Source organism: Littorina saxatilis, unplaced genomic scaffold (assembly GCF_037325665.1).
Source record: "Littorina saxatilis isolate snail1 unplaced genomic scaffold, US_GU_Lsax_2.0 scaffold_1108, whole genome shotgun sequence".
Lineage (NCBI taxonomy): Eukaryota > Metazoa > Mollusca > Gastropoda > Littorinimorpha > Littorinidae > Littorina > Littorina saxatilis.
The window spans coordinates 17,941-31,509 of NW_027128910.1; the positions used below are offsets into that span (position 1 = coordinate 17,941).

Genomic DNA, 13,569 nt, shown 5'->3' on the forward strand with positions numbered 1-13,569 from the left:
GAAAAACAAAACACTACCTTGGGCAGCAGTTAACTGTGGAAGAAGTACAACATCTTTCCTCAGAAGATATAGAAAAGTATCATGGACGGTATGAATCAGTGCTTGGTTCTAAGATGGTTAGAAGTATTGGACAGACTGTTATAGGTTTGTACACAAAGATTTTTGGACATTTTACACCTCTCGACTCGGAGGAAGACTTAACACATGATCTAACTCATGACCCTGTTGTTTCCAAGTCCCTCGAATCTCTTGCCTGTGGCCTGTATTATCGATTTGGTGCTTTATTAGTACCATTTGTTGCTGGATTAATTACTTTCAAACACATTAATTTTCAGAATAAAAAAGATGACGGATCAGTTGAAGCAGACAGTGGAGCAGACGAAAATACCAGAAGTGAACACAGTGACAAAGAAACCTGGTAGAGTAGAAGCAGGAAAAAAACTAGCCGAATGGAACAGACAAAAAAAGTTAAATCAAAAGGCAAAGCAGAACATTATGTCTGAAGTTGAGCAGACACCAAACATTCCTGAAGTGACTAAGGTCACACAAACTGATCAAGAATTAAAATCTTCATTTCTATCATACAGAAAAGTAGCTGTAGCAGCTGTTGTTGGAGGAGGTGGATACTTGCTTTACAAACTTTGGCAAGGCAAATATAAAGTGTCAGAAAAACCAAAATCAGAAACACCAAAACCAACAAACAAAGCAGTACAAACAATAAAAAAGCCCACAGTAGTACCTGCAGTGGATTCATTTCATATGGAATAATTTTAATATTTTAATTTTGATAACATAAAAATGAGTTCTGAAAAGACAATAGTTAATCTAGTTTATCACGCTGCAGTGATTGGAGGCTTGAGTGTAGGTTACACAATGCTGGGTAAAAGTCTCCTCAGAATGAAACCAGCCGACTTGGGAAAGTTAGACTTCGAAGACGGTGCTAAACTAATTGGTGTTGTGACAGCTTCCTTTGCAACAAAAGACTTCCTGGTGAAGCAAGGAATTATTCCAGAAAATATAAACATGTAAGACAATAAAATGGCTAGCTTGGTTATGATGGTGGGAGGTGCGATTGTAAATGCGCTTGCATTTTCTGGCAGCAACTATTTGTTTTCTAAACTGCAAAATGGTGAAGAGAGGGAAAGGCACAACAAAGCCATGGAACAACTGGCGAAAGCACAGGATGAATACGAGAAGAAACGAATTGCGCAGTTAGACTTTATGAATGATAAACTCAGGCAGCAAGGACATGCAAACAAAACCTTTGCCAATGTTGATGCAGCCATTCAAGAATACTATCTCGTAACTGGAAAGAAAATGAAGACAAGTGCTCCTCCAAAACTGGGTGACTTTTATCAGCCTTCAGAAGAGCAGAAGGTGGGCGAGATTGTTTTCATTGTTATTGGTATGGCTGTTGTTTACTTTATTGCGCGTGCTGTCAAATCTTAATATTCTGTCATTTAAAAAACCATGAGTGATGCTTTGTTATCTAAAATATATTATTCCCCAAAAGGATACTGGAAAGGAAGAACTGCTATTGACAAGCTCAGTGACGCAGCAGGTGTTTCTCAAGATATAGCAAAGAAATGGTTGTCAAAGCAGGCAGTTTGGCAGATCTATTTACCTGCACCAAGAAAAATTACACGACCACACTTTGTTAACATTAAACCGAATGACACTCATCAAATAGACCTGCTGTATTTACCGCATGACACAGTCAGAAGGAAGAAATATAAGTATGCACTGACTGTAGTTGATGTTGCAACAAGATACAAAGATGCTGAACCGTTGACAGAGAAAAGTGCTATAGCTACAGCTGTTGCCCTGCAAGAAATTTACAGACGTGGACCACTAAAGTATCCCAGAATGATTCAGTGCGATGATGGTAAGGAGTTTAAAGGAGCTGTCAACCAGCTTCTGTTAAAACATCATGTTACAGTGAAGAGAGGTATTCCAGGAAACCACAGGTCACAGGCTATTGTTGAGAGCTTTAACAAACAGTTGGCAGAAAAACTGTTTTCATATCAGTACCATCAGGAATTTTTGGACACAGAAAGTAAATTGCGTAACACTGAATGGGTCAAAAGATTACCATCAGTACTTAGAGCAATGAATCTGGAGGTATTTAAAGCTACAGGGTTAAGACCAGTTGATGCAATCAAACAGAAAACAATACCTGTTGCTCCAAAGTCAACAACACCAGTGGCATTACTACCTTTCAATCAGAAAGTCAGATATTTATATGCACCCGGTGAAGCTGAGGGTGACAGCAGGAAGCGTGCAACGGATCCAATCTGGAGTATTGACATTCATGAAATCAAGAGAGTAGTAGAGACAAATCCACCTATATATTACTTGAGAGAACCAGCACCGCAAAGAGCCTTTGTAAAAGAGGAATTACAATTAGTTCCACGTGGTACAAATGTTAAATGATTTTTTATTTCAGATTTTATAGTGTTAACAAAAATGGAAGCAACTTCATTTTTTTAATTTATATTTTTATTTTGAGTTATAAAATCAAACTCACAGCGATGGAAGACTCTGTATTAGAATCTTTATCGACAGTATTTGACACCGTTGAATTACAAGTAACGGATCCTCAAAATGTGCAGTCCAGTGTGCAAGACGCCATTGAACAAATTCCAAACAATTTGTTGATTGAACCTCCAGTAAAAGCGCAGATAGTCAGTTTAATAAAATACAAAACAGTCAGTGATGAGGTGCTAGAAGTTCATGTTTCAACCAGACAACTAGCACTTAATTCTATGGCAGAATTGAATGGAAACTGGGCAGATGAAATGATGAAACGGTTTGAGCAAGCTGCAGAGGATGCAAAGATGAAAGGATCCGGATGGTCAGAAGGTGAAATTCTAAAAATAGAATTGAAGCTAAGTAAATTTGCCCCCATCAGAGGTAGAAGTTACATACCTTTACCTCCTGCTCTTGTCAAAAAACGTGCTGTGCTGAACATAAAGAATGATGATTGTCACAATCCGATGGGAGGATTTTCACGTGTCCGGCTCTTTCAAGATTGAATCTCGAATTTTGTTAATGTTGTCTAGGGTATGATTATTTGGCGGCTGTTCGCTTTTATAGTTAGTGATATGCGTGGTTCCTTTTAACTTAATTGAACGATAGACAGACTCAAAAGTATCGACAGAAAGAATAAACACTGGAAGCAACTGGACGAACACCACTACAATGAGTGAAAAACGGCTTTAATTTTGGTTACTCATCTTCATGCATCGACGTACTCGGCACTACAGGTCAAGGATCAGGTGTGAGAGGTTTGATCTTGCCGAATGAGCGACTGTAAGCTCTCGGAGTGTTTATACACGGCGTCGGTGATGAAGATGATGTCTTTAAAGTTTAATGTCTTGACGATGAGTTCAACGATGATGATGATGTCCTTGATGATGTGACGAACGATGTTGAGGATGCCCTTGATGTCTTCGACGATGAGGTGAATGACGATGATGATGCCCTGGATATCTCGGCGATGGGGTGAACGGTGATATCAGTTCTTTAACACGGTTCCATCTCTCTCTCAGTTGGCGTCCGATTCATCTCCAGCTTGCATCTACACGAGCGTCTAACCAGCATCTAAACAGCATCTAAACAGCATCTAAACCTGTCGATCAAAGTGAAAACAACATGTTATCATCAGCTTTATGAGCCTAACATCTATCTAATCATTCTGACCGTTACTTACAACCAATGGAATTTTGGATTTCGTCCAACTGCTTCGCCTTTGAAACACACAAAACAGATGAACGTAGGGATGAAAATGTGCCGCTCTACTTCTGAAATGAAGAACGATATTATTACTTCCCTTTTTCCTACTTTAGCAGTTTCTTACCTGCATAATTCAGGTTTGTGATGAAATATAACTCCCGAGAAAAAAAAGCTTGAATTGTTCTCCAAAATGGAACGAGAATCAACTGATCTTGGTGAATGGACTCAAAGTAAAACTCTACGCTACGAATATAGGCCTTCGCACGTGTCTCAAAACAATTCAATAAAACAACTCTTCCATACATCTTTTAACGCGAAGTACAAAAGACAAATATCTCAAGTCTTTATTGATAGAATCATCGTATGAATTTGCAAATCTAATAATCTTTCATACGGTGTAGGCGTAGAGATCTATCATAACCATTTCCAACCTCGTGTTTTCCTCTGTGTCATTCTTCCTTTTTGACGTCACGCTTTTGACGTCATTTCTCTTTACGGCGTTCCGTCTCGCAAGGAAATGACTTAAGGGTGTCACCCATGGAAATAAAATCCAATGTTACTATAATGCGTAACACACGCCCTTGGAAAGGAAGATTTTATATAATCTATGAACATGCATAATAGTTACATTAATACTATATGTGTATAACATTCTACTAATTGTTTCCGTGGATCTATGATCAGAATTCCCTTCACAATCAGGTAGTATCTCTGAGTTGTGACGACCATTGCCATGGTCTCCCTCAGTTCATGGTAGCACGGCTGAGGTAGTCTGCTCCAATGTTGTCTTTGCCGGGAATGATCTTCACGGTGAAGACGTACGGTTGAAGTTGCAGTGCCCAGCGCATCAGTCTGGCATTGGTTGGTTTCATCCGCTGTAGATACTGAAGAGGTTGATGGTCCGTCTCCAGTATGAAATGTCTTCCGTAGAGATAACGCTCAAATTTCTGGATTCCCCAGACGGTCGCTAAGCATTCTTTCTCTACGGTGGCATATTTCTGTTCTGTCTCTGACAGCTTCTTGCTGGCATACGCGATCGGCTGCAGATCTTCTCCCTTGTCTTGAAGTAGAACAGCTCCCATTCCTTTGTCTGAAGCATCAGTTCTGAGGATGTATGGGAGTGTATGGTCTGGCATCTGGATGATCGGTTGTTCAGCTAGCTTGGCTTTCAGTGTGTCGAACGCCACCTGACAGGCAGGAGTCCACTTGACCTTTTCCGGTTCTTGCTTTTTGGTCTTGTCTGTCAGTGGTGCTGCGATCGAGGAATACGCCGGGACGTAAATCCTATAAAAACCGGTCAGACCTAAAAAAGCTCTCAGTTCCTTCTTGGTGGTAGGAGGTTGAGCCTTTTGTATCTTGTCGACCTTGTCGTCGACAGGCCATCTCTTCCCTCTTCCGATCTCATGTCCCAGATACTGCAGTTGTTCATAACCGAAGTAGCACTTGGAGGGTTTCGCTGCAAGGTTGGCGTCTTTCAGGGCTTTCAGGACGGCCTTGATCGCTTCAATGTGTTGTTCCCATGTTGCAGTCGCGATCAGGATGTCATCCATGAAATGGTAGACATCTTTGCGATTGAGAGGACCCAGGAGCTTCCGCATCATCCGGTTGAAAACGCTGCCCGCGGTCTTCAATCCAAATGGCATGTTGATCCACCTCATTTGCCCTAATGAGGTCGTAAACGCTGTCTTGTCTCGGTCTTCCTCTTTGATGGGAATCGCCCAATATCCTTTGGTCAAGTCCAACTTGCTGAAGTATCGTGCATCGGCGAGTTCAGAGAATAGATGTTCCACATCTGTGATTGGTTCAGCGTCGTTCTCGATGACTTTATTTGCTTCTCTGAAATCATTGCAGAAACGCACTGCTTTACCCTGTGCTTTCTTCACGATCACTATCGGAGCGTTGTAGGGTGAAGTGGCTGGTTCGATAACCTTCAAATCCAACATCTCCTTCACTTCACGTTCCACCACGTCCACTAACGCATGAGGTATGGGTCGTGGTTTCACGTACACAGGTCGATCATCAGTCATCTTGATGTTGCAGATTTCTAGAGTCGTAGCTTTTGGTACATCAGTCAACGATGCGCTGAATTCTGTACATGCGTCTCTGACTTCACGTTGTTGTCTTGCCGTCAATGTGTCAGCTACATGTACATCTTTCTCATTCTCGGTACGTTTTGTAGACGGAATGAGTATGCTGGGATCAGGTCCCATGTTGGCGAATATTTCGTCATCTTGTTCTTCCAGATCTTCGACGACTATCGCGCTCTGTTCCACCACTTCTTCTGGAAGTTTCTCTGGTTCAGCGATCATTTCTCGTTCATGGTACTCTCGCAAAAGGTTGATATGATAGACACGAGTTTGGCGACCCACTTTGATCTTGTAATCAAATGAGTTGATCTTCTCCTCGATCACGTATGGTCCCTTCCATGCAAGTTCTAGCTTGTTGTGTTTCGTTGGCAGTAGAAGCAAAACTCTGGTGCCGACAATGAGTTCTCTCTTCTTCGTCTTCTTGTCGTAGAAGTGAGCTTGTCGTATTGCTGACTTGGCGAGATGGTCGCGGGCGATCTTGCACGTTTCTTCAATGCGATTTCGCAGATCAATAACATGTTCAGCCGTCGTGCGTATCTCGTCGTTGCTTTCTTCTTCCGTCCACAGTTGACGCAATACTTGCATTGGTCCACGCACTGTCCGCCCATACAGAAGTTCGAAAGGAGAAAATCCAAGTGAATCTTGGGGAACTTCTCGGTATGCGAACAGTAGTGCTGGCAAGTACTGGTCCCACTTGGTCGGTTGTTCAAAAGTCATCTTCTTGAGCATCGCTTTCAAAGTTCCATTGAAACGTTCTACAACACCATTGCATTGAGGATGCCAAGGTGAAGTTGTCAATCCCTTGATTGCGAGCAGTTGGTTGACTTGAGTCATCAACTCGCTGGTGAACTGCGTTCCGTTGTCGGTCAATACTTCTTCTGGAAGTCCCAATCTTGTCCAGAATGTCCATAGCGCGTCAGCCACGGTTTCTGCCTTTATGTCTTTGAGAGCAACAGCTTCAGGATATCTGGTCGCGAAATCCACCATCACTAGGATATACTGCTTCTTTGTCTCAGACATGGGTTTGATTGGTCCTACTATGTCAACGGCTACACGCTTGAACGGAGTTTCAATCAGAGGCATCTTTCCCAGAGGTACCTTCCTCGTCCGTCCTTTTGGCATAGTACGTTGGCACACGTCACAAGAACTGCAGTAGCGTTTGATGTCACCCACGATCCCCGGCCAAAAAAAATCTTGCCAAATCCGTTCTCTTGATTTCTTCTGTCCGAGATGGCCCGACATCGCCGTATCGTGTCCGGTGGACAATACCTTCGCTCGCATCTTGTGAGGTACTACTACTTGTCGGTGGTCCTTTCCTTGCTTGTCACTGTATTGGCGATATAACACGTCCTTGTCATAGATGAACTGAACTCGCCCTCGAGTTACATTCGTTCGTGCCAACACATGTAATTTCTCAAGGCTTTTGTCGTCTTGTTGTTCTCTCTTTAGATCAGCAACGGTGAAGATCTTTCCTTCCATAGGAAAACTGGGAATTGACGCATTCCCCTCCTCTTCACGTTTTTCTTGTCCTCGGGTAACGGCTGTTGCAGTGGTTTCAGGGATTACGGTCTCACGGACTGGATATACAGGTGTCTCGATTTTCTCCGATCCTACACCCATCGAGTTTCCAATCAACACAGGATGGACAGGATTCTCCATGACGCTAACTTCGGTTTCTCCCACGAAGTACGGCGTGTCCATGTAAACGTGTGCGACCGATAGTTTCTCTTTCACTGATTTCTTCGCCAAAGACGTTTCTTTTGTGCGCGTAGTAATCTTGCTAGCTGGTACTAGTTTGGAATCAACAATCGTAGAGGTGCTTCCGGTGTCGCGGAAAGCAGTGACTACCTGGCCTTCAACCACGATTTGGGACAGTTTGGTGAATTTCTTGTGAACACATTTGTCGCACAGTTGATCATGTGTCGCATTCCCCTCGACGTCATTCTCGTCTTGAAATGCGGCACTGGCTGATTCATCTTTCGGATGCTGGCGACAATCCTTCTTGAAATGGCCCAATTTTCCACATCTGAAACATTTGACGCTGGTTCTGCTTTTATTTCCTTCGTCCTTGTCCTTGTTTGTGGAATTCGTCCCGTGTGCTGCCTTGTGTCCTCTCTCTTCAGGTTTCTTCCCATGTCTACGGTTTTCTTTGGGTCGGTTTTCTTCGTAGAGAGTTACGGTGTCGATCACGTCATCAATGCTGTTTGGTTTTCTATCCTTCACGTACGTGACGAGTTCAGTAGGCATGCTTTCATACACTTGTTCCGTCAGTATGAGGTCTTTGAAATCATCGAAACTTTCTCCGATATTGGACATTTCAACCCAGCGATCGAGGAACAAGGAAATCTGAGTAATGAACTCTTTGTACGAGTCAGCGTTTTCTTTCCGTGTGTTTCTGAATCTTTGTCTGTATGTTTCCGCAGTAATCTGAAATCTTTCCAGCAAAGTCTTCCTGAGCAAGGCGTAGTCGCGTGCATCAGCGACTTTCATCTTGGTGTAAGCAGTGCGTGCTTTACCTTTTAGCAGTGCGGACAAACGTACAGACCAAGTGTTAGGGTCCCAGTGTGATGCTTCAGCATGACGTTCAAATTGCAGAAGGAACGCTTCTACATCGTCTTTGTCTTCGAGGAATGGTAACTTCGGTTGGTAGTTATCGGTATCGCGAGGTCTATGATTTCTGTGATTGTTATTGTTCTGATTTCCTTCTTCTTCATCGCCTCCGCGATCGCGTGAGTTTGTTGCGCGAGCTAATTCGACCTGAATCCTCAACTCCTCGAGTCGAGTTTGTTGCTCGCGTTCTTCTCTTTCACGTTCAACACGGTCGGCACGTTCACGTTCAGCGTCGGCACGTTCACGTTCAGCAATTTCCGCACGTTCAGCACGTTCACGTTCACGTTCAGCGTCGGCACGTTCACGTTCAGCAATTTCCGCACGTTCAGCACGTTCACGTGCACGTTCCGCACGCTCACCATTCTCACGCTCACATTCCAGAACAAAATCACGCAACTCAGATCCCTCCAAACCAAGTAACTTCCCTTTATCCATCAAAATCCTCGTCGCTTCCAGGGCTGCATCCACTGAAGTAGCCATCTTACCTGTCTGCTTTCTACGTCAATCTCACCACACGCCTTCACTCCAAATTTTAGGACGTGCGAAGTTTCTATATCGGGTACTGTGCATGGAATTTATCTCATCACAGACTATCTCGAACCTACTTCGCATTTATGGAAAAAATCAGTTATTACAAACTGTAACTGAACAATGTTACTGTCAACTCGTAAACATTCGTTCTGTGACCTAGAGTGGTCAATACAACTGCGGCTCGACTCCCAGTATTATCACTCTAGTCTATCACCATACGTAATCCAACGTATATAAAGATCCCACGGTTTCTATCTAGAAAATTTCTTAGAACTAATTGAAGTAGCTAATTTCAACACTAAGAAAGTATCCGTGATCTTCAATATTATGAATAGTTTATTAGCTAGATACTCAGACTCTGTCCATTGAATCTGTCACCACAAATAGTCAAATGACTTTTCCCATGTGCGTGAACGTAAATAAACTAGTTCAAAATGTTTTTGCGAAATATCTCCATTTCGACTTCCTTTTTGTTTCGTTGGTTCTACTTAGAAAGGAATTTGAGCCGTTCCCCAACAGAATGTTGCCAACTAATCCTACCTGCTAGAACTAGATCTACAGATAGATGAAAGTGATCTAACTTTCACTTCCCAGTTTTGTTTTTTTCCTCGAGAGTTACATTTTGTTTTTACCTTCAGTAAGGTTGTGTTATTTAGTTTACCTTCATTAAGGATGTGATCTACAGTGAGTTTTTACCCATACTACACTATAGTTTTCCTTTAAATAAATACACAAATAAACCATATACTAATTACTTAACTAATGAATGATCAATGAATACACACAAACCACACAAGACAATTTCTTCACATGTATCTAAACGAAATAGCCTATCCCGGACGAGGCAACCAATATGTCACAATCCGATGGGAGGATTTTCACGTGTCCGGCTCTTTCAAGATTGAATCTCGAATTTTGTTAATGTTGTCTAGGGTATGATTATTTGGCGGCTGTTCGCTTTTATAGTTAGTGATATGCGTGGTTCCTTTTAACTTAATTGAACGATAGACAGACTCAAAAGTATCGACAGAAAGAATAAACACTGGAAGCAACTGGACGAACACCACTACAATGAGTGAAAAACGGCTTTAATTTTGGTTACTCATCTTCATGCATCGACGTACTCGGCACTACAGGTCAAGGATCAGGTGTGAGAGGTTTGATCTTGCCGAATGAGCGACTGTAAGCTCTCGGAGTGTTTATACACGGCGTCGGTGATGAAGATGATGTCTTTAAAGTTTAATGTCTTGACGATGAGTTCAACGATGATGATGATGTCCTTGATGATGTGACGAACGATGTTGAGGATGCCCTTGATGTCTTCGACGATGAGGTGAATGACGATGATGATGCCCTGGATATCTCGGCGATGGGGTGAACGGTGATATCAGTTCTTTAACACGGTTCCATCTCTCTCTCAGTTGGCGTCCGATTCATCTCCAGCTTGCATCTACACGAGCGTCTAACCAGCATCTAAACAGCATCTAAACAGCATCTAAACCTGTCGATCAAAGTGAAAACAACATGTTATCATCAGCTTTATGAGCCTAACATCTATCTAATCATTCTGACCGTTACTTACAACCAATGGAATTTTGGATTTCGTCCAACTGCTTCGCCTTTGAAACACACAAAACAGATGAACGTAGGGATGAAAATGTGCCGCTCTACTTCTGAAATGAAGAACGATATTATTACTTCCCTTTTTCCTACTTTAGCAGTTTCTTACCTGCATAATTCAGGTTTGTGATGAAATATAACTCCCGAGAAAAAAAAGCTTGAATTGTTCTCCAAAATGGAACGAGAATCAACTGATCTTGGTGAATGGACTCAAAGTAAAACTCTACGCTACGAATATAGGCCTTCGCACGTGTCTCAAAACAATTCAATAAAACAACTCTTCCATACATCTTTTAACGCGAAGTACAAAAGACAAATATCTCAAGTCTTTATTGATAGAATCATCGTATGAATTTGCAAATCTAATAATCTTTCATACGGTGTAGGCGTAGAGATCTATCATAACCATTTCCAACCTCGTGTTTTCCTCTGTGTCATTCTTCCTTTTTTGACGTCACGCTTTTGACGTCATTTCTCTTTACGGCGTTCCGTCTCGCAAGGAAATGACTTAAGGGTGTCACCCATGGAAATAAAATCCAATGTTACTATAATGCGTAACAATGATGACAAATGTTTTATGTGGTGTGTTCTGGCAAGACTGTACAGTGTAAAGAAAAATGCAGAAAGAGTGTCTAACTATCATGCATACAGAAATAAACTAAACTTTACTGGTATTGAATTTCCTGTCAGCATTACAAGCATTGACAAATTTGAACAGCAAAACAAACCCATCACCGTAAATGTTTACACGTGGGATGAGGAAGATGAACTGAAACCAGTCAGAATATCAAAGAACTCACCAACGATTGGTGATTGTGATACTAACCATGTTGACATGTTACTAATGACTGATGGTGTAAAATATCATTACACTTTGATTCGTACAATGAGTAGACTGATGGCGAGCACAAGCAATCACAATAGTAAACAAGACTTTTGTAGGCGATGTCTCTTGCGTATTCCATCAATTCATGCAGCACTTATACACAAGCAACATTGTAAGAGCGTTGATGATGCGGTTGTGAAGTTAACAACACCGCCGCCAGACAGCAAAGTGTATTTTAAGAATGTATGCAAACTACAGAAAAGTCCTTATGTTGTTTATGCTGACTTTGAATCTATCATTGTGCCATATGAAGGACCTTTACCAAAAGACCTACCTAAAACAGTAACTCTAAGTAATCATCAAGTCTGTTCATATGCATTTATTGTTGTTAGTTCAGATGGTAAACATTCTAAACCGCAATTGTACAGAGGACCTAATGCAGCAAAGAACTTCTTACAGCAAATGAACCAAGTGCGAAATGACTGCTCCAAACAACTGAATCTTTCAGACATTGTTATGAAACCTGAAGACCAAGAACAGTTTAACTCTACCACACAGTGTTGGATATGCGAACAAAGTCTAACACCAAACACAGACAATCCAATAGTAAGAGATCATGATCATGTAAGTGGGCAGTTCCGAGGAGCAGCACACAGCAAATGTAATCTACAATTAAAGTTTGATCCTAAGACTTGGAAGCTTCCAATCTTCTTCCATAACTTGCGCGGTTATGATTCACATCTGATCATGCAGGCAGTAACTGATGAATACAAAGCAAGATGCATTGCGCAGTCTTCAGAAAAGTACATGGCCTTTACTCTGAATAGTTTACACTTCTACGATTCTGCTCAACATCTGATGGGAACACTTGAGTCTTTATCTTCATCACTAACTGCTTTCCCAATCACATGTAAGTACTTTGACAGTGACTTAGTTAGAAAGGGAGTCTATCCATATGAATACATGGATTCGTGGGAGAGGTTTGATGAAGATGAGTTACCACCAAAGGATGCTTACTTCTCACGGCTGAAGGGTAAAGGTATAAGTGACGAAGACTATGAACACGCTAAGACTGCATGGAATAAATTAGGATGTAATACAATGGGTGATTATCATGATCAATATTTGTTGGCCGATGTTTGTTTACTTGCAGATATATTTGAGAATTACAGAAGAACATGTATGAAGCACTACAATCTAGATCCTTCACATTACATATCTGCACCAGGCATGAGCTGGGATGCATTTCTTAGATTTACAGGAGTAAAGATTGACTTGCTATCAGATCTACCTACACTTCAGATGATTGAAAATGGACTACGTGGAGGAATCAGTATGGCTTCACACAATTACTGCAAAGCCAACAACAAATACTTGGACGACTTTGATCCTATGAAACCTTCTAATTACATCATGTATCTAGATGCAAACAATTTGTATGGTTGGGCAATGTGTCAGACGCTTCCACTTCGGAACTTTAAGATCTATTCAGGACCATTTTCACAATGTGTTGTGCTGACAATATTAAAAGCAGGCCCAGACAGTCGAAAGGGATGGATACTAGAAGTTGACTTAGACTATCCACTATCACTTCATGATCTACATAATGATTATCCTTTAGCGGCTGAGAGGTTAAAAGTAAACCCAAGAGAACCTCCAAAGCTGGTGCCCAATCTGTTTCACAAAAAGAAGTATGTGTGTCACTACAGACTGTTACAGTTTTACATTAGACATGGATTAATTTTGAAGGCTGTTCATCGTATAATTTTATTTGATCAAGAACAGTTTATGAAACCTTACATCATGAAAAACACAGAACTGAGAACCAAAGCCGCTGATGCATCAGAGAAAGACTTTTTTAAACTGATGAACAACAGTTGCTTTGGTAAGACAATGGAAAACCCACACAAGAGAAAGGATGTTAGACTTGTTACAAGAGAAAATGAGGCCATCAAGCTGACATCCAAACCACAGTATCAAAACTTTAAATACTTTCATGAACAGCTGTATGGTATCTTAATGAAAAAACTTGTAGTCAAGCTTGACAAACCAGTATTCATAGGCTTTACTGTGCTAGAGTTGTCAAAACTGTTGATGCTTGAGTTTTTGTATGATTATTTGAAACCAAGATATCCCAAATCGAGAGTACTTTACACAGAC

The 13,569-nt window shown here is 41.5% G+C and overlaps 1 protein-coding gene and 1 long non-coding RNA gene across 2 annotated transcripts; both read right to left on the reverse strand.

Annotated features, from left to right (window-relative positions):
• Window positions 1-3,202: 3,202 nt before the first annotated feature.
• Window positions 3,203-8,221, reverse strand: LOC138957224 (uncharacterized). Its single transcript, XM_070328373.1, has 2 exons — window positions 3,860-8,221; window positions 3,203-3,631 (listed from the first exon to the last, which is right to left on the reverse strand). The coding sequence occupies exon 1, from the start codon at window positions 8,136-8,138 to the stop codon at window positions 4,479-4,481; it is 3,660 nt and encodes a 1,219-aa protein (XP_070184474.1). The 5' UTR covers window positions 8,139-8,221; the 3' UTR covers window positions 3,203-3,631; window positions 3,860-4,478.
• Window positions 8,222-10,035: 1,814 nt separating this feature from the next.
• LOC138957225 (uncharacterized) lies at window positions 10,036-11,137 on the reverse strand. The gene is made up of 2 exons (XR_011452969.1): window positions 10,693-11,137; window positions 10,036-10,464 (listed from the first exon to the last, which is right to left on the reverse strand). It is a non-coding gene; the product is annotated as an uncharacterized lncRNA (long non-coding RNA).
• Window positions 11,138-13,569: the final 2,432 nt, after the last annotated feature.

Excerpts from the sequence above, each read along its gene's own strand:
- LOC138957224 (XM_070328373.1), bottom strand. The coding sequence starts at position 8,138 with ATGTCCAATATCGGAGAAAGTTTCGATGATTTCAAAGACCTCATACTG.